This window comes from Podarcis bocagei, assembly GCF_964188305.1.
Source record: "Podarcis bocagei genome assembly, chromosome: 2".
NCBI classification, from domain to species: Eukaryota; Metazoa; Chordata; class Lepidosauria; order Squamata; family Lacertidae; genus Podarcis; species Podarcis bocagei.
Window position 1 is genome coordinate 50,612,061 of NC_138126.1, and position 27,348 is coordinate 50,639,408.

General features: G+C 39.1%; 3 protein-coding genes across 32 annotated transcripts in view; 2 read left to right on the top strand and 1 right to left on the bottom strand.

The window, feature by feature from the left end:
* Window positions 1-22,595, top strand: part of CHDH (choline dehydrogenase) — a 59,728-nt gene extending 37,133 nt beyond the window's left edge. Inside the window, exon 9 of one of the 2 annotated variants that reach the window (XM_081185254.1) lies at window positions 21,909-22,595. The gene's annotated coding sequence lies outside the window, so the exon portion shown is untranslated. Of the gene's footprint in view, window positions 1-6,657; window positions 12,034-21,908 lie in introns of those variants that run through there. The other variant, XM_081185253.1, reaches the window with a different exon arrangement.
* Window positions 1-27,348, top strand: part of ACTR8 (actin related protein 8) — a 183,108-nt gene that overhangs the window by 80,546 nt on the left and 75,214 nt on the right. The gene's annotated exons all lie outside the window — the stretch shown is intronic.
* The window catches only part of CACNA1D (calcium voltage-gated channel subunit alpha1 D), a 194,813-nt gene that overhangs the window by 18,565 nt on the left and 148,900 nt on the right, over window positions 1-27,348 (bottom strand). For 19 of the 29 annotated variants that reach the window (XM_081185237.1, XM_081185233.1, XM_081185236.1 and 16 more), the window contains 10 exons: window positions 26,212-26,256; window positions 25,653-25,781; window positions 23,714-23,779; window positions 22,657-22,748; window positions 19,974-20,133; window positions 19,475-19,602; window positions 19,259-19,355; window positions 17,827-17,929; window positions 16,352-16,453; window positions 12,040-12,170 (listed from right to left, as the gene is read on the bottom strand). In XM_081185237.1, coding sequence (XP_081041363.1) covers window positions 12,040-12,170; window positions 16,352-16,453; window positions 17,827-17,929; window positions 19,259-19,355; window positions 19,475-19,602; window positions 19,974-20,133; window positions 22,657-22,748; window positions 23,714-23,779; window positions 25,653-25,781; window positions 26,212-26,256 — 1,053 coding nt within the window. The remainder of the gene's footprint in view (window positions 1-12,039; window positions 12,171-16,351; window positions 16,454-17,826; window positions 17,930-19,258; window positions 19,356-19,474; window positions 19,603-19,973; window positions 20,134-22,656; window positions 22,749-23,713; window positions 23,780-25,652; window positions 25,782-26,211; window positions 26,257-27,348) is intronic. The other 10 variants (XM_081185222.1, XM_081185228.1, XM_081185210.1 and 7 more) reach the window with 1 other exon arrangement.

The following is a 27,348-nucleotide window of genomic DNA, read 5'->3' on the forward strand; positions in this document are numbered from 1 at the left end:
CTTCTGTTGATGCAGCCTAGAAGTAGCTCACAGATGGAAATATTCATCCTTTCAAAAGGCTGACAAGCAAACATCTAGAGCCTCTTTGTCCTAAAATTCATGTGAGTGATTGGACTATGATCCACAGTACCTTCCACTGGTTTTGCATCCCTTAAAGGAATCACTGGACGTTTCCTAACAAGATTGGGGAAGGAATTATCTGCAATAATCTTAAAAGGAAGAGCATGAGACAATGATGGATGAATAAGACCAGCATAATGTATTATTCTTGCACAACAAAAGGGGATCAAACACACCATCAAGCAACCCAATATCACACTTGGTACCAAGAAAGTCATATGGTTGCATAGACTGACCTACCACGTTGTTTTTGTCTTTACGGAAAATCAAAGCTTTAGCTTTATGCTAATATGCATAGAACATCTCCCTAATCAGACCTTTACATAGCCCTATATAAAAAAGATTATAGGGCTATTCAAATTATAACATTGATAAATATAATCTGACATCAAATGTTGACATCTAATTATAGCAATATGAGGTGATCAATGTAGTATGGGGTTTTGATTTATTTCCCCTAACCAATAATATTAAATTGCAGGAAAGATTTCCCCCCGCCACCACCTCAATATCTGGCCTATCACATTACTTTCTTAATATTTTTGATCCATTCATTTATGAAACACAAATGTGGTTGGTACATACAATAAATCCTATTTATTTACATTAGCAGATATGCCTGCAATTCTGAGGGTGATTGTCAGGAGTCCTACCAGAGTCATGAGCAGGTCAGCAATAAAACACCCAGTGTCACTCAAGTTACCGGTAACTCTTTATTCAAAGGAACCAAAACAGTACAGGCCTAGTGATCACAGCAACTCTTTCCAACTCTTGCCCCAACGAGTCACTTGCAAGGACTGAAAGTCCCTGCCTTCCCACTACTCTCTAAGGCCCCTCTCCCGGTTTCTTCCCCAGCAGCCTAAGGCTCATTCGCCTGCTCTTTCTTGCTCTGCCCTCTTCATTTCTCTGTGTGTTCTGGGAGATCAGGGAGGAAGCAACTAACAGCAGGAAGGAGAGTTTTCCAGGCTTCTTCATCAGCCTGACTCCACTTTGCTTCTTGACCTCCCTCTGCTTTTGGACTGCTCTTTGCGACAGCCCGTTCCTGCTCACTAACCCCTGTTACCTCTTCAGCTTCTGACATCTCCTCCTGCCAGTCTCCCTCTGACCACTCATTGTTGTCCTACCACCACTCTCCTGGCTCTGAGCCCTCTTCTCCTGGGGATTCCCCAGCTGGTTTGTCCCACCACTCCTCTGCATCCAGCCTGTCCGTGACAGTGATCCACTTTCAACTTCACCCAATTTTGGGCATAACAGGTCCAAGCTCACAAATTACACTACAGTGGTGCCTCGCAAGACGAAATTAATTCGTTCCGCGAGTTTTTTCGTCTTGCGGTTTTTTTCGTCTTGCGAAGCACGGTTTCGGAAAAGTTTTGGAAAAGCTTCAAAAATCACCAAAGTCTTCAAAAACCTCAAAAAAGGCTACCACACCGCATGCTATGAGTTGCTCCTCGAAGTCAAGTCACAACTGTATTAACGGTTTTAAGAAAAAGGAAACAAACTTGCAAGACGTTTCCGTCTTGCAAAGCAAGCCCATAGGGAAAATCGTCTTGCAAAGCAACTCAAAAAACCAAAAACCCTTTCGTTTTGCGAGTTTTCCGTCTTGCGAGGCATTCGTCTTGCGAGGTACCTCTGTGCAGTGGAACCTTGGTTCTCGAATGCCTTGGTACTCAAACATTTCGGCTCCTGAACGCCGAAAACCCGGAAGGAAGTGTTCCAGCTTTTGAACAGTTTTCAGAAGCCGAATGTCTGATGTGGCTGTTGACTTTTGTTTCCGGGGCGCCTGCACCAATTGGAAGCTGCGTCTTGGTTTTCGAATGTCCAAAATGGACTTTTGGAATGGATTACATTCAAGAACCAAGGAACCACTGCATCTGCTTAAAACTTTAAAAAATAATAAATTCTAAAAATTCCCAAGCAGTGCTGAGCACTACCTGATAATGTTCAATAATTTCACTGGTTATAATAAAGGTACCCCTGACCATTAGGTCCAGTCGCAAACTCGGGTTGCGCGCTCAACTCACTCTATAGGCTGAGGGAGCCAGTGTTTGTCCGCAGACAGTTTCCAGGTCATGTGGCCAGCATGACTAAGCCGCTTCTGGCAAACCAGAGCAGCGCACAGAAACACCGTTTTACCTTCCCACCAGAGCGGTACCTATTTATCTTCCCCCCCTTACGTGCTTTTGAACTGCTAGGCAGGCAGGAGCTGGGACTGAACAATGGGAGCTCACCCCCATCACGGGGATTTGAACTGCTGACCTTCCAATCAGCAAGCCCTAGGCTTTGTGGTTTAGACCACACCACCACCCACATCCCTCACTGGTTATACTCTTGAGTAAAACACTGTTGAATATAACTCATTAAAGGTATATTTTTCCAGTGAGCTATTTATTTGGTCCAAAGCTCTATATTTCTTGGGAAGTATAAAATTGCCTTCCGTCTTCTTAAGTAGATGTTGGTTTTGGCAATAATTTGTTTCCAGAGACTCTTTGATAACAGCAATACCACAAATGGGAATCAAAAGGGGGAAACCCTTAGCCAATATCCAAATAGAATGTCTCTCAAAAGCTGTAATGTCTTCCCTTGAACTGCCCAATTTCTCCAGGCTTGTTGTATGGTTCTTGGCTTCCAAAAATGCTTCAGACATTGACCCAAAGAATTCCATTCCAGCAAGAGCTTTCAGAGCCACCAGGTAGCCAAGATTTGCTCTCTGGATCCATATCCCAGCTTCAGGATTATTTTAGTCACCATTTGTTCCCCCACCCCTCAATTCAACCTTTTGTTTAGAGGTGGCCAGTTTTATCAAAGCTGGTGCAGCTGAGAGATATACTCCCTATGACTTTGCCTCAAGCCCCTTGTGCAAGTAGTAATAAATCATGTTGCAGAGTCAGTCACCTGATAAAATGAGTAATTATCACAAGATAACTTTATTATGTTCAATGCTTGTTCCCACCCTGAAATGTTTCCTTATCTCCACCTGACATGGTAAAAACCTGCTAGATTAGTGTAACATGTACAGGATGAAAAAGAATGAACAGCCCAGTCTCCACAAGGTTATAAGTACCTCTCAAAGAAAACAGTGGTTTAATCCAGTGATTCTCAGCCTACGTCAAATGCTCAGACAAGTAACTTGAAAGAAGCATACATCTGAGGAAGTCTAAATGAAAGGCTTATATAATATTATATAAACTTATATAAGTTTGGGACCCATTACTCAGATGAAGGGTGCAACAGTAATCACCATACAAATATGGTAACAAAAATTAAGAAATGGGTCTCTAAATGTAAGTTTGGGTCGAAATCTACTGTACCATATCTGCAAGCGTGTATGTATCTGCTTATTTCAGAGCAAATCCCACTGAACTCAATAAGGCTTGTGTCTAAGTAATAATGCATAGGGACACCATATATTACAGTGCTTCATCTGAACAATTCAATAGGAACAGTCATAAATAATTCCATGGTCTATGCACTTTCCCTTTTATAGTCTTGAATATTGTGTTCTGCCTGTCTCTCAGGTACTTCTGGCTGTCAGGGTATTAATTTATTGTATGCCACAGACCTATGAAACATGATCCTTAAAGCCTAGGGTGGGGTGGGAACAGGAAAAGACTTTGGGACTCCCTGGCCTATAGTTCAGTTTTGTGCATCCCCAGAGATACTTTTTAAAAGCACACTTCATTCTGACTTTGTTTTCCCCTTACGAATATTAAAGTCTAACAGTGATATAACAGAATGTGTTTCCAGCTCCAGAACCAGCTCACCACCAGCGTTTAAAACTGCTTTCATTTTGCTAGGATGGGTAGTGTGATGGATGGTCAGGAATAAAGTACAGTGTGGTTCCTAGATCAAAAATTCAAAATAAAAGCACTCCGTGCAGGTTTTGTACCGATCACTAGAAAGCAGCCCAAGACTCAGTGGTCAGAAGAGACCCAAGGAAATTTACTTTAAAATCTTAAATAAATCCTAAATGATGAGACTAAGTAATCCTAGATTGAGGCACTTTGACTATTAAGGACTTAATTATTGCAGAATGGCCTCAATTACTTAATCGCATTGGGGCTGTTTCTTCAGTAGTTTGTTCCATAACACACAAGAGTATAACCTCTAATTGATATAATTCAATGGGGTTGTTCTTTAGAAGGGAAAGCATAGGTAATTTTTCAAGAAGGCTGTAATCAACACACCCACACTGTATGGTACCTAATATCTGAAAACACAAATAACTTCCCCTTTGAAAAAGCAAAAAATAATATGGACACACATGCACACATCTGTTGTTGTTTTTTAAAAAAATGCAATCATATGATATCAAGGAATGCTTCAATAGTTAATATGATGTCACATTACCACATTTGTCATTAAGAAGTAAGCACACAAACACCTTTACATGGATTTAAAAATATAATGCAAACAATAATCATAATGAATCCTAAATATGAGAAAAGATGTACTGGCTTTGGAACTAGGATAGGTTTAATAAATATCAACACTTTCTCTCTCCCTTCAGTTTGGAGGTAATATTTTAGATTTAAGAAGGAAATGCTTTTTAATATGCTTCCCCAAAAAAAGCTGTTGCACATACACACAAAGCCCTTATAATCAAACATAAATTGCAGTGCTTTCCCATACAATTCCTCTTCTATGCTCTATAAAAAATTATCACATTCCTAAAGAAATTCTAATCTATAAATAAAAATGAAAAGATTATGTATTTTTATTTTATATCTGAACTTTTATATATGTTCTATTGTTATATAAATATAGCTTTTAAAAAAGCTTCTTTCATTATATTAATAAAATCCACAGAGTCATTAACAGGTCATGTAAGCAATATTTAATACCTCTATTAGTATAACTATTGAGCAAAACAAATCTTGCATTGGTTGACTATTTATACTATTCTCTGGAAACCACCTAGAAAGTAGATAAGAACTGTAAGCCCAAACAAGTCATCTGAAATGTTGAAAGGTTTGCAGATACCATGGAATCTAATATAATTTTATCATGGTTCTGAAACGGCTGCTGCTAGCTTTCAGGTGTCACTTACCTGCATTGATTTACAGTGAAGGAAATACTTCACTGCATACTTATTCTGATAATTTTACTTTACAAGCAATCAGTGCCTAATAAAATAAAATGCAATACTCATTTGATTAGAAAAGCATACAGAACATCCAAAAACCATGCCACCCCAAAAAAGCTATAGGGCACCTACGCTGTAGCAGTGAATGTAAGAAACATAGTAGTCGAGTCTGCAATCCTCAGAACCATTTATCTTCGTAGATCCCATCCTATTTCAGCCCCCCTGAAACTGTGTTCCCTTCACTCTTCCTATACAAAGGGCTCTGTGATCTACTGTCAATTCCCGGCTCTGTTCAGCTGAGCTTTGATGTGAGCCCATTATAAACATGGCACACCAATGAAGTTGAAGCAGAGTGACGTACAAATCCCCCATCTGCATCTGATTGCCATTGATAATCTTTTCTAAATTTCCATCGTGATTACAGCAGCTAATTGAGGGTTATAAACATTTCACAAAAATAGCACAGGTTAAACAAAAGTGTGTGTGCACGCCTCTGTATGTGAGTGTTTCTAGTTTACATACAGGAAGAAGCATTTTTATTAGATACTATTTCATATAACATTAAGTGACTAACCGCATAAGTATAGATAATCCATACATATCTTCTCCAGCGGAAATGTAATGAAAGGGCAACCTCTGTACTATGTATTAGACATAAATAATTAAAGTCACTCATGCTCCACTAAACACTTATTTTGCTATGAATGCAGAGCATCAGTTTTACGTTTCCATCATTTACTGACAGATAGTTAACTGCAGCCCTGCTCCTGTACTACTAGGTGATTTTGCCGCTGTTTATTGAGATTGGAAATGGTGAAACAAGGGTCAAAGTGATACGTTTGACTATGGGAAATAATCACGAAGGCCCAGTTCATATTTCATTTTATGAGTAGGAATGACAAGTGGGGATTTATTATTACAGTGGTGCCCCGCAAGACGAATGCCTCGCAAGATGAAAAACTCGCTAGACGAAAGGGTTTTGCGGTTTTTGAGCTGCTTCGCAAGACGAATTTCCCTATGGGCTTGCTTCGCAAGACAAAAACGTCTTGCAAGTTTGTTTCCTTTTTCTTAACACCGTTAATACAGTTGCGACTTGACTTCGAGGAGCAACTCATAGAACGCGGTGTGGTAGCGTTTTTGAGGTTTTTGGTGATTTTTTAAGCTTTTCCAAAACTTTTCCGACACCGTGCTTCGCAAGACGAAAAATTCGCTAGATGAAAAAACTCGCGGAACGAATTAATTTCGTCTTGCGAGGCACCACTGTAGATTTATTTAGTATTATTTATATCCCATCCTTTCTCCCAAAGTGGCTTAGGGTGGTCTAGAGATGGGAACATACAAACATTAATACTCCATCATTAATAACCATGAGAAGAGTGTTTTAAGTAATCATAAGAACCAGGTCTAAGAAAATTTATCATGGCTACCTTACCTTCACTTTATTTGTTCCTTAGGTTCTAGATAAAGCATACAAACATAGCAACAGAACTGGAATGAGGATCCCAACGCAAGATGGTGAATTAGATGATCTTACCACCTTATCCTGTGAGCTGTTGCTCATAAGTGGGATATAAAACTATTGGTTAAATCTTAAAGAACATGCTTGGGCTTTATTTCCACATGGCCTTCCAGTTGGTATTCTAAAGTATGTGTTTTACTGTTGATTTGTATTGATACTGTGGTAGGGTGTGATTGTATGGATGTCACGTTATGAGAGATATCAATCTAATAAAATTCAACTATGTTTTATTTAGACCCAGTGACGTTAATGGACCTAATTCAGTCATGTTCATTCATTTCAATGGGTCTAAAATTTAGTTGAATACTGCCCCTTATTTTTGTAGTGTGTTCTCAAGAAAGAATGTAATGGCACAGTTGTTTTTGAAGAAGTTGTAATTTGATTTATATTATCAACCATAAACCATGTATTAACTGTACTTTGGAGAAACATGAAACTTCATTTAGTGGCAGAGAAGCATAGTGGTTCATCCACACAGCATCAAACAGATTGTTTTCATATGGATCAGTAGTTACATTTTTTGGTGGTTTAACAGGCCACAAATGTAACTTTTGTATAAAAGTTGTGGCCTAAATTGCAGTATTTTTTTAGAGGTCTAGACTTCTTCTATTGCAACTAGCAAATTTCCATGATGTTTCAGTTTTCATTTGACTGTCTAAGAAACTTTACCTCAGGGCTAAAATTGTGTGTTTGTGTTTGTGTGTGTGTGAGAGAGACAGACAGACCAACAGACATGATATCACCAACTTCTCGATATAGGAACCAATAAATACTGAACTACAGAGAGCAATTCATCTATATTCAGAAAACGAAAATCCCTTCACAAAAGATTCCATCAAATAAATAATTCAACCCAAACTAATTTTAACATGTTCTTGCTGCAACTGATTTTCTAAAAAGGAAACTATAGCCAACAAGTGCTTTTCAATCCTTATCTTGATACTGAAGACAAATGGTAGACACTCTAAAATTAGTTTCTGAGATCTCTGTGATTGGAACTAACTTTTATTCAAATGTCTCATGCTATTGGCCCTGCAACCTTCTGGGGTCTGGAGGAGGCCATTCCATGGGCCATAACAAGCATCAGATCTCCCTGACATATGGTGGAGGAAGCACAACCTTGGAGACAGAGATCCTGTGTCGGATGCTTCTTCTCCCCATCACAGAAAATTCTGTGGCCTTGCTCTCGTGTATGGCCCAAAAGGGGGTACGCCCTGGGTGGGTTAGGGGAAAGTACGGATACAAAAGATCCATAGCCTTCCCTTTCCCGATAGGCCCCCAAATCAGGGAGAAAACTATACTTACTAACTATACAATACCACTAGAGTTGTATTGAAATACTTCTTGAGAGCAGGAGGATGGAAGAGCACAGCAGCTCTGCTCTGCCCATCTTCCTGCCTGCAAGATGTTGCGTGTGGTGGTTTAGTCACTTTCGGTTCTCTCTCACACACTGAACTTATGGTTGCAGCCTTAAAGGCCTAGTCTAAACATAATGCTTAACCATAGGTAAACATGGACCATGGTTTGTTCCCTTAATCCTGGCTAAGATCTCGAACATTCAGTGACTCCATGGCTTAACTTGCTGAGTTAAGACAAAGGATAAGGAAGTGCCTTAAACATAAGCCCTATTCATGTGTTCTGAAAGCCAGGAAAACAACATGTGAGGGTGTGGGAGACATACGTATGTTATCTTCACCCTATCCCTGTAATTCTGTTCCAGTTGAGTTACTGTATTTTTGTTGACAGTTGATCTACGTTTTGCAGTTGTCATTATGGTTATATTTTCTCCAGAACTTTGTTATTTGAAACTACACTACCTGAAACTTCCTTATGGCGTTGATGGGCATGCAGTTTTGCATGTGCTATTGCAATGTACGTAAAGGTTTTTTGCAGCTATAGTTCACAGAACAGGGAAGTGGCTGGCCCTTCACCACAAACCAGTTTCAGCTTTGGGGATTCCCCACTTCTCAAAGAGCTTCGTTGAGAAAATCCACCTCCACTTCAGGCCCAGTCTTCCTATTGGTCTGTTAATATATTCTGAGTACCACAACCTGCATTTCTTGGCATGCCCCCCCCCCCGTTGACAGTGGCTTGGTCTCCTTGTGGCTCTGGGGATTTCCCCCCGGTTTCTGATGTTGGGTCTTCCCACAGCATAAAGAGCAGCAGACATTTCAACCCACGCATATCCCTGATTTTGATCAGTCTGCTGCTAGACAACAGGTGATCCAGTGCTGATAAAGCTTACCACTAGCAGCAGCATACTGAAGCATCTCTTATAATCAATGAACATTAAAAGGCACAGAATACTTAGAAGAGCTCCACAAATATTATTGATTGTATGCATGGGAAATAACAGTACAGAATGAAACACAAACTTTCAAATCCAGCAATGGGCCTTCTTCAGGCGTTCTGACACCATGCTAAGTAAAGATGTGAGGGGAACTATGGGGACAAGCATGCCAGTTCTGCCCTCCATTTTTCCTGTTGTCCTCTGTAAATTGGACGGTGAATGTTGGAAGTATGAGGCCTCCTGTACCTATGTGTTTTAGAACCCTGGTAGTTCCTGGTTTACCACACATGAGCCTATTTGGACTGTGTGCTAGTACATGGATGAAACAAACCACAATCCCTGGCTTAACAGAACTCATGGTTTGTTTTGCTCCAAAAAACCATGATCAGTAATCAAAAGAATAAAATAAAATCTTGCCTACAGATTGTGTTCTATGGGGGAGGAAAACAAACCACAGTCCTAACTCTAAGCTATGGATAATGGTTTTTTAACACAGCGAGCCATGGTTTCTGGCTTACCATGCCATGTCAACGTGGCTACGAAGTAAAAACACTAAGACTCATAACACATAAAATGTTTCAGGATGCCATGCACCCTTAGCAGTTACAACCAGTTTGGTTATGCACACTCCTTCACAGTAGTAAGAAACAGAGTAAGAGCCAGCAAAGACCTTTGTATATGAACTTTGTATATGAATATTATGTATGACACTTGAGATCTTTATATGTGAACTTTGCTATGTGACATCTGAGAAGGTTTTCTGTAACTGAAACTATTGCTGTTTTACAACTGGAAGAGTTTGGCAATCAGCCACAGAGCTTGGGGTAGGGTTAACGATAAACTGCAGTCATCCAATCAATCTTCTTCCTAAGATCCATGATGAAATCTTCAATTTAGCTCACATTTGCATGAAAAAATATTACTCAAGGTATTTACATCAAAATAACATTTTAACATCCATGTGGTCCTGCAGGTCCAATAGCTCTTATTGTATGACCAAGGTAGGGGTGGGAGAAGAGATCTGTAGTTCTCAAACTCTGTAATAGCGAACCTCCCTAAATCAAACACAATAAAGGAGCCACTCCTCCATACACAAATATATATCCACACAGAGAATGCTTCAGCTGACTTCCAGCATTCTGAAGCACGCACCCTGATTTTGTTCCTCTGTTGCACTAAGTGGAGGGTGTGGAGTGAGCACATCACAGAAAGGATAGAAAGAATTCGGGAAACAGGTTGTAGCAACAAAAACCTAACTTCTCCGTAAAAGCTAGTGTGCTTTTACATGATATCTGAGCATATGATGGGAGGAGATAAAACCAAGGTAGTAAAAGACACCAGGGAACAGTTATTTGAAGTTTTTCTTCACATTAGTACCAAAAAAGAGTACTCAGTGAAGCTGCTGTAGAGCAAGCCAGACAAAGTAAAAGAAACTGGTTTTCCAAAGAGCATCGCTCTGGACAATGCTGTAACTGACAGTGTCATCCAACTATCTCGTTCCATCTGCACAAGCGTTTCTTCCTGAGTAATGCAGCTCCCCCCACCCTTTCCTCACCCTGCATGTTCCCTGTGCCTTCCCAAAATCTGCTCTGGAGGGCTGGGGAAACCCTGCTAGTACAGATGTGAAAGGAAAGGGAGGGGAAGTTCCAGTGTGCAAGTGGAAATCCTTGCATTGTTAGAACGAGTAAGTTGAATACTGATGTGAGTTTGAGCATCAACAGCTCTATAGGTGAGGTGACCTTGGGCAATGACCCTAATGCTGATGATGCCTCTAGTCTAACATGTGAATGGTTTGAGGCATAGAGCAGATTGAAAAAGGCCATGCTTAGGGTCCCTGTGGTATTCAAAACATTCAAAGGTACAGAAATTCATCAGATGCAGGTCTATGTATATGACCCAGTATACTGCACCTTTCTAGCTCTTCTGGCTTGGAGAAAACCTTCATAATATCTTGCTAGTTTCTACCTCAAACTTAATGCAGAGAAGCGTGTGTGTGTGTGTGTGTGTGTGTGTGTGTGTGTGTGTGTGTCTGCTTGCCACTTACATAGTGAAGTTTATCCTAGTGGCATGTATGTATTATGTCTAAAAGTGCTTAAACTGTTAGGGGGAAAGTTTGATCTTTTGAGATTGTGGGTTAAGAAGCAGAATGGCTTGAAATGGTTCTCACTAGCTCTGAGAGATCAGCACTCTACAAAACAAACAAAATCACAGAGTACCCTATCCCACAGAACTCCAGTGTTGATGCAACATGGACTTGACAGATGTTATTCTCAACTATTCTCTGAAAATAAGGCTCCAAGCCCTTTTCACTTCCCTATCCTCTGCTGAACACAAATGGGATTCTAATAAGCACTTAATATTCATATGCCACCTACCTGCTTGTACTGATATGAAAATGCTTCTTTTTACATCCACCCACCCATACCAGTGTTCCTGGGAAACTGTATTTATTCATTCCTAAACATATTGCATGGTGGTGCTAATAAAAATAGGGTGTCTCCCCCTCTCAGCTTTTTCAGTCTGTTATTGATGTCCAGATGAAGCATTCTAACACGTACTGCAAATGCTTTGAATATAGAATCATTGTATTTTGAGACATTTGCTTTCAGGGGGAGATAACGTACACTATGTTCAAACCACTTTGACTCTACTTACAGTGTGTGCCTCTGACTCTCTGCTTTTCAGATCTTAGGATATTCGGAGAAAGAAGGGGCTTGTGCAGAGTAGTATGAAATAAAATAGTCAACCAAAAGTTTGCGTTTTCAAGAGCTGCTTAACTCCCCCCTTTACAATTTCTACTTGAAAACATTATAGAGCATCTGCTACCAGTTGCTACTTCTTTTTAAAAAAAAAAGGCTTTGTACACTTACCTTGTAATATACAGAACAATATTGTTTACTCCTTTTAATGGCGGAAGAGCCCAAAATGTCTCAATAAAATACAGTCCTTGTGGCACCCACAGTCATTTACCTGTTGTTATCAACAAACTTGCAACATGGTTAGTTAAAGCGTAGAAAACAAGATCACCTGTAGTGCAATTGTGGTGTTCTTTGCAGGATGTTTCCCCACCAGTCCTTGTTCTTTCCGTTTCTTGAATTTCCTAAAGTAGTCCTGTATCAGGAAGGTGGCATAGAACTTCCCCACGGTCACCTCATCATCTAAATGAACAGACCAGACAGATCTCTCCCAAGTCAGCACATTTCATTAGTAGCCAATATATACTCTTATCCAAATCAGGGGAAAATGTGACAGTGCCATTGGCACAAGGGTTTTTGTTGTTGTTGCTGCTGATCATAAGGCAGACTAAATCTAGCATAAAGCAGTTTTAGCAGGCAAACAAGGCTAGGCAGTAGAAGCAGTAGATAGGTGAACTATTTCCGAAGAAAGGAAAAGATGCTAATTTATTAAAGTTCAAAGAGGTAAGATTATCTTTTAAAATGCAAATGTCTACATGACTCTGAAAATGCAAACTTTGATCAGTTTGAACCAGAGTGTTATAAAAACTATAATATGAGGAGGGCCTTTTCATATTTGCTGCCTTTCAAGTAAATTATCACCATAGTGAATTCAAATATATCTAATTATTATTGTTTCGGTCTGACCTATTAAAGTGGCATATAAATTATCTCACTCCCTGAACACCTAGCAGGCAATATTCATATTAAGTAACATATCAGGCATTAGAAACCAGAGTTTGGGGGCAAACCCTGGAGACTAAATTTGGTAAACTTTCACCTGAGAGTCCAGTTTGGTAGTCTTTTAGGAGAGAATTTAATACTCTCTTTTGGCAGTAATTGGTTCCAAAATAACAGCAAAGATAGAACGTAACTCTATCTTAGATCATTAATAAGGCGGGTAAATTGTGAAGCATTCATATCAAGACTAAGTGTTATTACAGATGCTATCCAGCATGCATTAGCTTTTACATTTATCTGACAGTATTAGTACTGCTAGGTTATTTTAAAAAGACAAAACACGATGAGCGGACATTGTTAATTATTGGACTATATTTGCTATTATTGGCAATTGCCAGATAAGGATATATACAATGGCACAGCACTTCACTGGAATATATGTTTTTAAAATGTCAGTTTCAATTACCTATGTCTATCAAGTACGGATTTTATATTTAAAAGAGGTCTGTGTGTCAAAACTAATCCATTTACATTATCTGCAATTCCAAATTATTAAACTGTAGATAGCTTTAAACAATAAACCCTGAAATTGACCATATACCAGAACAGGTAAGGCCTGATAGGATTTGGTGTGGTATGTGTTATGTTAGAAGATGTTAAAGGATATCTTATGAAAGAAAACAAGAAACAAAAAGATTTGAAGGAGCTTGGTTGGGAGCCCTGTCTGTTCCATTCCGACTCTTAAATAGCATCATTGAGCCTGCTCTCACCATGCCTTATTAAAAGATACATGGTCTATAAACCTTCATTGATTACAATGCAAGTTTAGGGGCTTCAGTACTCAGGATCAAGTCTTAAAAGCTGGGAGGGAAGACCAACAAGCTTTTTTGTTAGCCAAAGCTGCAATCTCGTAATGTCAGGAGTGCTCTGATGCTGTTTCCTGCTTGGCAGGGGGTTGGACTCGATGGCCCTTGTGGTCTATTCCAACTCTATGATTCTATGAAATAAGCGTTAGATGTGAGTTATCTGTACCTTAAGTTGGGGTGGGTGTTGCACCATATATGCATGTGTAAATGTGGGCATACACACAATTCACATCTGCAAAGCAGCTTTGTTTGCAAGTTCCTGGATGTTGTTAAAAAGCTAGGTGCAAAAGGGACATACCCACAATATATTTCATGGACAGCCATGGGTACAAAATCTGCCCAGACTTTTGAGAAAGACAAACATAACTAGATATGTGAAGGAAAGCCGTGGAGCAGAAGTGATCATACTTTAAACAGAGTGGAAATCAACGTAAAAGAAAAACCCAACAGAACGAATTTCAGCAAAACAAGTTTGGGGAGAAGACAGGAGGGTGGCAGATGGGCTTCAGTGGCCTCTGAAGGTTAAAGAATGGGGAATTTAGATAAAACCTTGGGGTAAAAGAAAGGAATCTGTACTTAAGTGACATTTCTTCCTGTTTCCATCATATATTAGCAGTGTTAATTAATCAGTGTTAAACTGAACCTGATGATTTGCAAGTAATTTGACATTGTAAACCTCTTGGCAATTATGAGTAAATTAAGGAAATGGGTTTACGGTCAGTAATGATTAATCTTGCTAGATTCATTATTCCTTTATTAAGTCTGCTCACCACAAAAAACCAGGGATTTGGCTTTTTCTTAGCTATAACATCCTGTTTGAGAGATAATACTTAAGTGAATGCAGGAATCTGACCTATCATGTAAGTTTGTGAAAAACCCGTGGTTTATATAATGCATTTCTTTATAATCCTGGAACCTTTGCAGTACATTAAAAATTAAATAAATTTAATTTATTTATTTAGGAGTATTTACACTTCTCCTACTAACCAAAATTCTTAAAGTCTTCTTCACACTGTTGTTTACTTTGCAGCTTTCCTATCTTGTGTTTTTAATAAAACATTACATTTCCATGTATGTTTTCTTGTATGTCAACTTCCAGGCATGAACAGCTGCAAAAATGTCTATTCCCTTTTCACTGCAATTTGCCTAAAGTTGTGAAAGACTTCCTGTTTGGCAGTGTTCTGTTTTCTGCATTTTAGTGGCATTATCTATTCTTTTTCTCTAGACAAGTTCACTGTACTTTGCTGTCTATGCAAATGGAAAATCAATATTCACTTTGAAAGCAGCAATGAAATGGAGCTGAACCTTTAATTGCACTCTGTAGAGGAAAACGTATTACGGTTTATTCTCTAGATGCACACTCAACAAATGCTCTCCATGTGCTTAATTTAGGAAGGCACGGCTCGCTATTCTGAAGCATGTGTCTGTATTTCAATAAAAAGAAGGGGAATCAAGTTGACCCGAGGCAACACTAATTCCATGCCACCACCCTAAAACAGAATTGCTTCAGAATATTCTGAAAAGACTGATAGTTGAAAGGAATAGAGGCTGCAGAAAAAGCTCAAGCACATAGTTACAACAATAACAAAGCAATTAATCTAGGCCATGCAAGCACTCAGGTGTAAGGTTAGAAAAGAGCAGAGTAGTTTTAAATGTGCAGTATCGGTTTTCTCTTGACAGCTCGATTTCCCTAGATATGATTTGACATCATCCCATCTGTAGTCTGAGCTGCCAGTTGCAAGTGGCTCTTCCAGCAACAAAGCAAATACTCCTTCTTGCGCCATGCTGAAGAGTTGGACAGCCGGTATTGCTCTCTTTCCCCTAGAGACTGAGAATGTCACCTTCAGAGAGGTATCAGCTTCTACCACTCGAAGTGATCTCAGGGTCACTTCCATACCTGAGCCAAAACCATATTGAAAGCTGAGTTAGCACTATAAAAGTACAGTAAGCTATAAAAGAAGCCACATAATGAACTGAAATGCACCGGTCTCTTGGATGTCTGGGATAGGACTGATATGGGGTTGCATTATGCAACAGATTCTGCACTTTTAAAACATGAAAAGCAAGTCAAAACATCACTTACAATCAAAAGTTCATCATTATTTTATACTGAAGAAAAATATATCTTGGTGTATATGTTTCATATATAGAATTGCATATTATAAAATCTTGGCTATGCTGTCTTATGACAATTAATAATAGCTTACCTAGTTAGTTCTAGCTTATATCTTAAAATCAGAAGACTAATTCTGTACCCTGTACATCCTGATTAACTTGGTTATATTTAACTGTTTTGGGTTTTTTTGGAGGAGGGAAATGGGCTATATTCAGTCTATATTCACTGTTTACTATAAAAAGTTCACTCTCTATCTCTCGCTATATATACATTATAAAAAATGGCACACAATTGTCCACTGACCTAGTGCAAATTTGGACTAACTTCATTACCTGCAGATAGCATAATCAAAAAGGATGTTCAATAATAAAAATAAGAGCAGAACATAGGCTCTATTAATTTAGCAGTACATTATATTGAAACCTGTAAACTGAAATGTTTACACATAAATAAATTATTTACAATCACAATATTTAGAATTTTTTCAAATGTTATCTTCCTAAAATAAATGTTTATATTTCTATTTAATAGAGATACGTTTTTCCAACATTAATTAGCAAATAAGCATCTAAAATATTTAATGAATGCTTTTGCATTTTATAATTTAATTTATCATTTAATTAACACTATTATTCTGATTTTAGTGCCATGGTATTTTTTTCAAAATTGTATCAATATGTAAGCATTGAAAATGTAGAAATGTATGAGATCATCTCACTAACCACCAGCGGGGGGAACAACTTGGTCAAGAAGCTTCATGCTAGTTTTCTTCCAGATTTTCTTTATAACTGCCCTGAGTTCTTCATTTGCTTGCTCTAAGTTTCCTGAAAAGAGAGGGGAACAAGAGAGAGAAGGCAGGCAGGCCAAATTTGAAAATGTTAAATTTAATTTTGGGAATAGTAATTCGAAAAAGTAATTCCATTTCATATTGCTGTGATCAGGCTGTGCTAAAATGGAGACAAGGGCTCCCAAAAACATCCTATGAGAAGCATTCACTGAGGAGAAAACATTTGTAGTGAGGTAAGGAAGATTACCCTCACTGTAACTTTCCTTTGTGATGTCATCACATCACAAACTTTCATTGGCCACATCAGGAAGTATATTCAGAGTGAAGACAGTGCCTTTATGATTTGTTATTCTGACATTCTGTGAGCACAGTGGAACTTCCCATCCTTCTCCTTCACTCCTCAGAAGAAGTGATCTGCTCTGTAGGTTCCTCCAATCCCCTGGAGCAGTTATGAGGGTGGTGTGAACAGATTTAAGGGCAAATGTGAACAGGGGATGAACAGCATGCAGAAAAGGATACAAATGTGGGTTTAAATGAAACCCCTCCTTTCCCCAAAATCCTCTCCTTTTGTTTCAGAAAATTTTGTGGGTGGAAATAGAAAATTTTCCTATTTCTAAGGAAAAGTAGAGTGTAGATTCAGAAAGTCATCTGGAAACTCCTAATTCAGTTGGCAATGTTTCACCAAGTGTAAAATTTTCTCTGAAAATTATTTCGTTGTATGTGATGAAGGAAAAGCCAATGTGCTGAAAGAATGATCCTCATCAGAATTACTGACCTAACAGGGCTTAAAGATCGAGAAAGACAGAGGTCTGACTTCTGTAAAGAAAGTTTACATTTGCACAAGAAATGTGGAACCCAGACAAGATGGATGGTACACAAATGCAGACAGCAGTACTGTATAGTTAGGGGCTAATAATATTTCTTAGACATCTGAGGAGAAGAACAAGATAATTTTGACAGTCCAAGGCAGGTTTCCCTTATAATGCTTTTGAGAGAAAAGGAAAATATCCCCCCCCCCCAGCTTGGGATATATGGCAAGTGACTCACCTGGGAACACTTAGAAGAACTGTCTGTACAACTTTTCATGTTTGGAAAATCTTAATGGGGTGGTCACCAGGTACAGTGGTACCTTGGTTTACAAACACAATCCGTTCCGGAGGTCTGGTTGTAAACCAAAACAAGTTGTAACCCAAGGCGTGCTTTCGCCTATGGGGTCTCCCCCCCCCCTTGGGTTGTAATCCAAAAAAAGGGACACACACTTCTGGGTTTGACATGGTTGTAATCCAAAACGGTTGTAATCCAAAGCGGTTGCAAACCAAGGTACCACTGTATATGAGATTCTCAGTACAAAGCAGTAATTTAAGAAGGAAAATAAAAAAGCACTTGGAAATATGTATCTTATTCTCTTACCTTCTGTTTTAATCTTCAGGGCGGTTCTTACTAAAGCAAATAAAGTAGCATTGAACATAACCGTTCCATCGCTGTTTAGGGGCATGTTCATGGCTACCAACCTCTGCAGATGTTCAGAAATAAACAAATACAAAGGAATTTCAGTGCAAGACACTGAAATATATATATATATACCCAATACATGTGTCCATTCATATGTATATGTGTAAAATACATATATATGAAAAGCAGATAAAATGCATAGGAGACAAAATAAGTCAACATGACATTGTCCCTATCTTAGCAAAATCTACTAGAGGCTTATCCTACTAGAAAAAAATTCTGCCTGATCCTCAAAATCTATTGTAGACATGATGTGGTATATGTGTAACACAAAAACTAGAATGTTAAAATAGCTGGTATCCTATGGTTTTACACATTTAATTAATACTTGGCATGAATATTTGGGGAATATCTGGCACAATACAGCCAACATTAAGCAAGTCCCATTGCTTTAAACTTTGGTGATTCCTTTTCAACTCTTTCATCAAAATCAATGAGCTCTAAATGTACTCTAATTTGGCAGGATACTTTTGGCCTACACGCTTATCTATTACCAAACTGCCCAAAATACAAGTATTTGGGTCTGGATTAAAGATAAAAAGGTGACTTCACATAGATGACTCTGGATCCTTCGATCTGAAATGCCCATGCTTGTTCCAAGTAGCCCCATCTAGTAATGCAGGTCCTATTTACCTTGCTTGTTCCAAAACCATCTTATTTAACAGATTCTGGGTTAAACCAAAGGGTGCTAGTTCTCTTCATTATGTCCTCCTTGTGGGCAGTTGAAGGACATTTGTCTTGTCTTAGCTGGTGGCAGAATTCCACTCTGCAAGGACTTCTGAACTGACTCAGTACGGCAATTTTTTTTTTTTTTTTTTAGCTGCTGAAGCATGACAGCTTGATGTAGCACCAAACCACTGTGTGTCTGAACCAGCCCATTACAACAAGACAAATATTATACAGAAACGTAATGGCATCATAAACAAATGTATGCCGTATGCTGCATTCCTCCAAGAAGCAGCAGCAGCAGGCGCCATTATTCATGAAAATATGTTGGAAGGTTCTACTTGCATAGCATAGCTTCGGCTAGACAGGTACAGATGGGGATTGTTTACTTCCTCGTCAAAGCTGGCGAGCAAGGAATGACAATATAGCTTTGCTGCACCTATACTCTCTTCTGCTACCACTCACAGCCACATTTTGTTCTAAATCAGTGAGTCAAGACAAAGAACAGGAAGTCCTGATTTTCATTAGATTGAAAGGAGCCTGTGGCTATAATTCATTGAATCAGGCGCCTTGAATTTACAGCCATCTCTGCACTAGCAAATGATATTAAACAGAAGTACTGACACAATAAAGAGCAAATGCTCTGAAAGACAGAAAAGCCTACCTTACACGCAACTCTGTGGGGGCATAATTTACCAAAGCCAAGTGGAGGCTGTATGCGTCGCAATAAGGTAACAACATCAAGGTGTTTTATCCTCCCCCTATGAAAAAGGAATAGTATTAATAAAATAGTTTCACCTGCCTTTAAGTTACCCTCTTGTTTTTGGTTCTTTGGCTCCTTAGGTAGGCACACACGGCAGCACAATGGTGTCTAACTTACTTTGCTTCAGGATCATATTCTGACCATATTCTTTTAAATTCATCTAGATGATGAGGACCAAGAATAGACCAGTCGCGCGTCAGATAATCAAAGTTGTCCATGATGACAGCCACAAACAGGTTGATAATCTTAAAAAGAATTGAAGGAGTTATTTAATTACATTTATATTCACATGAAAAATGCAAATTATTAATATTATCCCGGAATGTGTGTGCACAAAAATGTGTGTGAAAATTATAAATACATATATCAAATTATATATAGGGATTCAATGTGTGTGAATGAAATTTTTTTTATATATGCACACACACATCAAATTATAGTCAGGAATTAAATGTCATGCTAAGGTGATCATTCCATCAGGCAAACGTTTTGGCTTGCCAGATGGAGCAATCTCCTCTCCCCACCACCACCACCACGTGCTGTTTCAAGGGGTCTAGGGTCGTATTCTTTTCTGTCCAATCATAGTGCTTAAGGATGTTCCAGCTTCTGGACTCACCAAAAAAGCACACAACATATAGAAACTGATGAAATAAATAATGGCAAAATTGCTTCCACATGTGAATTCTTCTCCTGGGTTAAAATCAGACTCTGGATCACATCGCTTTCCTGGCATGCAGGCCAACATGATCTCCTGCCAAGCCTCTCCTGTTGCACACCTTTAATTTGGAATAAAGCATGACAAAATGAATCAAATGGTATTCTTTCAATTAGAATGATACTGTTGTTCTTTTTATTTGTTAACAAGGGCTCCAGACCTGTCACAGGAGTGCACAGCGTAGAGGGTTCATGTATGTATAAGAGCACTAGAGGTTGAGCATGCAGTCCCATCACCCTATCCCAGCAACCTCTCATCTCCTTGGATTGATGGATATAGTGCATCCATGTCACGGGCTGTCTTAGCACAGGGCTACCCCAAGGCTTTTGCTACCTGAGGACAAAGGCAACCGGCCCTCCCTCCCTCTGAACACACTTCTTATTTTCCTAGCTGTTAAAAATGTCCCCACTTTCTATGTAGTTTCAGTACAGCTGGAAGGGCAATAATTTATTTGATAAAAACAAACAAATGCTTTTAAAGACACTATCTGAGAACAAATTGGTAAGCTTCTGCCATGTATGCAAGTATGTATGTATGTATGTATGCATATATATCTTTCACTAATGTTAGAAAGGATTTACTTTCACTTGCTTTCTAGGGCAGTTGCTGTATTGGTATTATAGTACCAAAAACCCATATGCATTATTCTTAGTCTTATTCTTACTAGTTTTGTATGTTTATTTGAGCGTTATCAGTGGAACCAGTGATTTCAAATTACAAGAGAGAGATTCTGATAAAACATTAGGGGAAATTTTCCAAAGCTAAGAGCTACTCGAACAAGCTTCCTTGGTAGGTAGTGGACTTTACTTCACAGGGAGGTTTTTAAACAGAGTTTGGATGGCCATCTGTCAGGCTTTCTTTTGCTGTGATTCCTGCATTGAAGGGGGGTTGGACTAGATAGTTCTTGGGATCCCCCTTCCAACCCTACAATTATGTGAAGCCATCCCATCATGTAAGATGAGGCTTGCATATGAATAGAGCCGCAAAAGATTGGGAATTAAAATGGGGAAAATTGGAATAAGCATTCAGTGCTCTTTTGTCTTTCACTCCATCCATAATAGCTTTGGTTCTGCCCATAAATTACCCCACAGAGAATGTGGTCTTTGACAGAAAGGAGGTTGCCCACCACTGTTGTTGTTGTCATTGTTATTAAATTTGTTACATCACTTTATCTGGCCCAAGACAACCCAAAGACACTTAAAACCAACCAACCAAAAAACCCACATGGCTACATTAAAACCAGGGCGAGGGGAATAAAATACATTAAAAACATCCCACCCACTTCTAAAAGGTCACAGACAATTAAAGGTCAAAGAAGAGACCCTCTTTACTGTCATCCCCTTCAGTGGCAGGCCCACCCCCACAGCAGTCATTCTGAGGGTGATGCTTGGGGAGTACTATTCGACCCTGTGGAGCCTTCAATGTGCGGTTCCTTGGGGTTTGAGTTTATCCTCCATGCTGTTTAACATCTACATGAAACCGCTGAGTGGGGTTCCTCTCACACACAGGGATGCATGGAATGGAAAATTCCAGCAAGTGCATGTTGCCTGTCATCGTACTATTGTGACTGAAAGAGCAGCACCTTCTGACATTCTCCCTTCCAAAACTATGGATTAATGTTTAACCAGAAATAAATGAATGTTTTGGAACTTCCGTCATAGTAATAGTGTTTTATGTGACAGTATTTTAAAGGTGCCAACATTCCTGTTCTTCTTATTGCAAGGATGTAGGCTTTAAAAAGAGTGCCTACAACATCCTGTTTCCTTGCTAGTACACTGGGATAATTTAAAGCAAGCTCATATACTCAGGGTGTTTTTTTTACATTTCACTGTCTAGGTGTGTTGTATTACGTGCAGGCAGGAGGATAGCAGAATTAACACAGTAGAAGGGAAGAAGGGTAGGGAAGAACAGACAGCCTGACAGGCAAAGAGAAAGCAGCACAAAGGCAAGGCTGGAGTCTGGTTATTGTCAAGGCAAAGATCCATTCCAGATCTGGAAACTTTTTGGGCCAAGGTTAGATCAGGAAGAACCAATAGGTATCCTGGAGAGGGGGTGAAATAGAGCCATCCTGGGACCTCAGTGGACAAGACTGCCCCTTTCTTCCTCGCTCTGTACCACTGAGTGGCTCTCAAGGGACACCAGCAGAAGAGAAGACCAAACAGATCCACTTAATCTTGGATCAAGGTTCACTTACTGGCCTTTTTCATATTTATCACACTGGAAAGTGAGCATTAACTACATTAAAAAGGAATTTTGAAAGAAGATTAAAGAAGAAAGAGAAAGAATAATAACAAAAAACTATGCAAACAATACTAATGGTAGGCCACCATCAGTTTACATTGTGGATACAGTGAGCATCAGTATATGAATCTTAAACATGTTAAGTTAATGAAGCCCTCTAGATCTCCAAATAGCTTTCCACATGAAATTTATGCTTATGTGTAATATGTTCAAATGTCCTCAAACTATTGTGAAATAGACATTATACCTAGTTGAAACTTTAAGAAAGAATTTTAGAACCTCTGCTGTCTACCAGTTTTATAACTCAAATGTCAACTGTAACAAAACAACAGATAACATCTACCGAAAGAGGAGCAGCACCGCTTGGGGAAAAGTCTGAAAGTTGTTGTTCCTGTTAATTTGACTTCCGTCTTTCAGAGCAACTTTACCAAACACCTAAAAAAAGAAGAAAAGGACAAATGTCCATCCAATATGATTTTGTTTTAGTCTCCAATAAGTCTGGTGATAAGAATATCCTGAAAGTAAAAGCCCTCCCCACATTGTTTGATCTCAGCAACTGGGATTGGGTGGCACACTGAAAACAGAGGTAAGACTTAGCCAACATGGCTGAGAACTATTGGCAGAACTATCCTCCATGTGGATTTGTCTACGCCCCTTTTAAGTTAATGTTCATGGCCATAGCAGTAAATTGCAAAAAACTACTATGACTTGGATCTGAACTTTCCTTCCATAAATATTAGAGAGTTCATGTTTAAAGGCAGGACTTTCCTCTCTGCTCCTTCCCCGCATGTGCCTCCCCTGAAAATCTACTCTGGGGTTTGGGGAACCAAACAAGCCAGATCACTCTCTGACCCTAACACTATGGCAGGTAGGTAGGACAACCCACCTGTCAACTCCTAGAAGTCATTATTATGCCTGTCAAAGGCCCTTCCACAGCACTTTCCACAGTGCCTGACAAACAGCTGGTTGGTGAGCACCTTGGGAACCACAGTGCAAAAACTGCTTTCTGCAGCAACAGACTTCGCAACTGAGTTCCGCTGATCCAGCAGGATTCAGCCTACCACCCAACATCTGACTGGTGGTGAATTCTACCATGCTTTCTGCAGGGACCAGTTCAAGTTCCCCAAAGGAAACCCGGTCACAGTTGAGCCAGTCATTTCTATCTGCCCCACACCACATGAGGCAGGTGCTGATGGGGTAGTGAAAATGGCCTCACATACCAAATTGGGGCCCATGTCAGGCAAAATTAGGCCCATGGGTCAAGGCTCCTCACCTTTGCTTTAGAGAATACACATACACAGTTAAGCTATGAATGGAATGTTGAGGTAGGAAGTTGCTATACATTATAAACTGATCAATGACAGCCTCTTTATTTCAGACGAAATATGGTTTTTAATTACCTGCATTCCGATAACCGCATAGATGAAAAACAACATTGCTATCAAAAGAGCAACATATGGCAGAGCCTAAAATGAAAAACAAACAAACTAGTATATTCCTTTGAAACTATTTTGCATCATTTTACCCATGCAATTTGATTGCAGTTTTCAAATCATTTATCCCTCTCTGCAGTCTCCCTGAAAATGTTTGGCCTATTCTGCTTGGGAACTGAAACCTGTGTGGATATTTAAAACGCTATGAACACGAAAAGCTCCCTTATACTAAATCACGCCACATGTCTAGCACTATCTGCTGTTTGTTGGTGACTCTCAAGGGTCTCAGGTGAAGGTCTCTGCCAGTGCTGTTTCTGTAATGGCACAGATGCTGGGAATTGGACATGGAACCTTATCCACAAAGGGCATGTGCTCAACCTCTGAGAAATGAGTGCCCCACCTTAAAGGGCTGGCAAGCTGTCTTCAGGTAGGCTTAAACTACTTATCTCATCTATTGGCAGACAAGTAGATTGATCTAATGAACCACAGAGACCAGTGGTAAGAAGCCCCTGAAAATAAATACATGATCTTTAGTACTATTTGATCCGCAGTCAAATATTCTAGTATTACATTAATCTGTTTTTAACATCGCCTTATTAAATGGTTGTAATTCACCCTGGAATGTTATGATGACAATGACAACACTCCCTTGTGCACTGAATTTCTTTTTAAAATGACCAGCTGTTTTAAAAACTACCATCAGCATTTTGAATTTCAAAGCATGAGAATGCATGACCTAGTTTCTTGAGTAGAACAAATGGGAAAGTTTCGACCATTTCTAGTTCCTAAAAACGTTACAAACTCTAGCTCTGATGCTATTGTGTGAAAAGTATTAGTGATTATATCAACTGGGTATCCTTTTGGGTACCACACCATAATCATATCGTGAATGGCAGATTGCAATCATACTTCATGTTTCCACTTTTACAATTACCCAACATCAAGTGGGGTTAGAAAGCTGAAGCAGCAACATGTTATATCAGATTAAAGTTTCCTTGCACATCAAGAATTCTCAGTGAGCCAGTAAGAGCCAAATTTGGACATGGGCTTAATTTTAAAAAAGAAAAACTAAATGTGGAGCCAGACTGAGAAATATAATTTATGCATAAATAGCCTACACTTACAATGATATATTATGCTAAAATGCCAATCCTTTGAACACTTACTCCAGAGTAAGCCCGTTTGAACTCACTGAAATTTACATTGGATTAAACAGACAAAAAATTAGGCTTTGTGGCTAATAAATACTTCTGCAGCTATTATGGTAAAAGTCAAAATGTTTCAAGTGCATTTTAAAAATGATTAAAATCTAATTGTTTCTGAAAGTTCTTATTTTCAACCTGCTTAAGAACAATTCAAAAACAACAACATGAAGGCAGACAATTGGAATGAAGAATTGGCACTGCTGGAATGAGAGCCATATCATTAGCCGGGGAAAGGAGACTTGTTAAGCCAGGTCACTAACCCCTGTACGCAAGGAGTAGAGAACCTGTGGCTCCTTCAGATGTTGCTGGACTAAAACTCCCATCATCCCTGACTGTTGGCCATGCTGGCTGGGACAACTGGGAGTTGGAGTCCAACAACAACAGCAGGGTGCAGGTTCCCTACTCTTGCTTAAGGCTCAGTTGGAATGCCACGCTAAATTGTTGTGAAAATGATTAAGTACTCTCAAGAAATGTGCACAGTTTAAGTGATACATAGATCACTATCATGTGCAATGGATCTGGTTGTGTTCTCTATGTGTATGTGTCCTCAACAGAAAATATATATCTCCACCCAACTGTTGCCTTTTGATGTGCACCTGCCCATGTGGTTGTTTCACATAACTAATTGGCCATAACTGTAGGGTCACTGCTATTCAGAATGATTGTATTTTGACCCCTAGGAGTTTAACCATTAAACTTACCTGAAAAGACTTAATAAATGTCCACAACAAAGTTCTTATCCCTTCACCCCTGCTGAGGAGCTTTACCAATCGCATCACTCGAAAAAGGCGGAAAAAGGTGATGGAGATTCTAGCACTCTCTTCATTGTTCTAAAAGGGTACGACGGAAACATCAGATCAAGCAAAATGCAAAACATGCAACATTTCAGGAAAAGAAAAACAACAATAAATGCAGAGGTGAAAGAGGTAAGATTTGAAAATGTGTCTCTGGGGTCTTTTCCCACTTTATAAACATGGTATGACAGGAAAAATTACATGCTAGCACACAGGACCTGTAGAAATGCTTCACACAATGCATGCATTTCCAAGTTTTCCAGTTTGTTAATAGGGTCACGTTGGGTTTGTCTGTAGTAAAGTTTGATAGGTACATTGACAACAAAACCAAATCACTGCATACACCTTTCTAGTAGGACAATCATGAAAAAATACAGAAAAAACCAGTGGAGAAAAGAGACATGGTAAAAAGAATAAACTCAAGTAGAGGTACAATCAATCACTGGGGTCAGTTTACTAATCTTACCCCAGACTCATCAGTTGTGACAGTGACAGTTTCAGTTGGCTTTGGCTTTAAAAAAATTAAGAACATTATATATTAAAATCAAAGCAAAGACCTTTAAAAAATAATGTATGTTGACTATAAAGGAGAAAAAATGCCTGTAGCTTGAAAAAATTATGAGCATAATATATTAAAATAAAAGCAAAGACCTTTGAAAATAATTCAACTTAAACACAAAGAGGAAGCAAGAACAGTTTGATAATTTGATGCTGATTGGAAAGGGGGAAAATACATGAAAAGCTCTGCTTTATCACTACAGCTTACATTTCTGTGACAAATATTGCATGCCTGCTATAAATAAGTAAGAAAGTATTCGTTATAGCTGAATTATGAGAATGTACTAAAATTATGTAAGGCTTCCGTAAAGCACTGATTTTCAACTGGTGGGATGCAACACATAATTGTGTCATGATCTGCTGTAAGGTTGGTAGCAGCAGAAACACAACAACTATCTTTCTGAAGAAGAGAAAGACAAAAAGGAAGGAAGGAGAAACACAGACGGAAGAGAACAAATATATGTAAATCTATTGAAGTTAATAAATAACTGGGGATGAATTGCTGAATGGGCACTTCCCATGGCTCTGAGATGAATACTTGGCAAATTATCTTTGAGAAACAGCAACTAACAGTTTTGAAGGCTGCATTTGGATATGTCAATATCCTAATCCAGACTCACAGGCTCCCCAGTCCTTATCCAATATGGACACAAGGAACTGAACTTTCATTTTTAACTAACCAGAGTTTCACATTTAGAAATATGGGGGGGGGGTTAGATATTTCATTTTAAATAACTATAGGATTCTCAAATGAACCAACTTTAAGCCCTTGTTATGTAGCTGGCTTCTTCCAATAAACCATCATAAAGATTAACCACAGTTTATGACTCAGACAGAATGCTAAGCTATGATTAATTAGATGTTAAAGCAACGTTTAGTTTCTCCTTGAAGCTGTGCTGGAGGAAAGTGGAGACGGCAAACACAAACCCAAGGCTGTGCATGCAATGCTAAACCACAGTTGCATTTTTAACCATATTGTTGTGATTGAACTGTTGAATTGTTGTACCCTTGAGCCAGAGGCAGAGTGAGAGAGCCACGAGTTGTC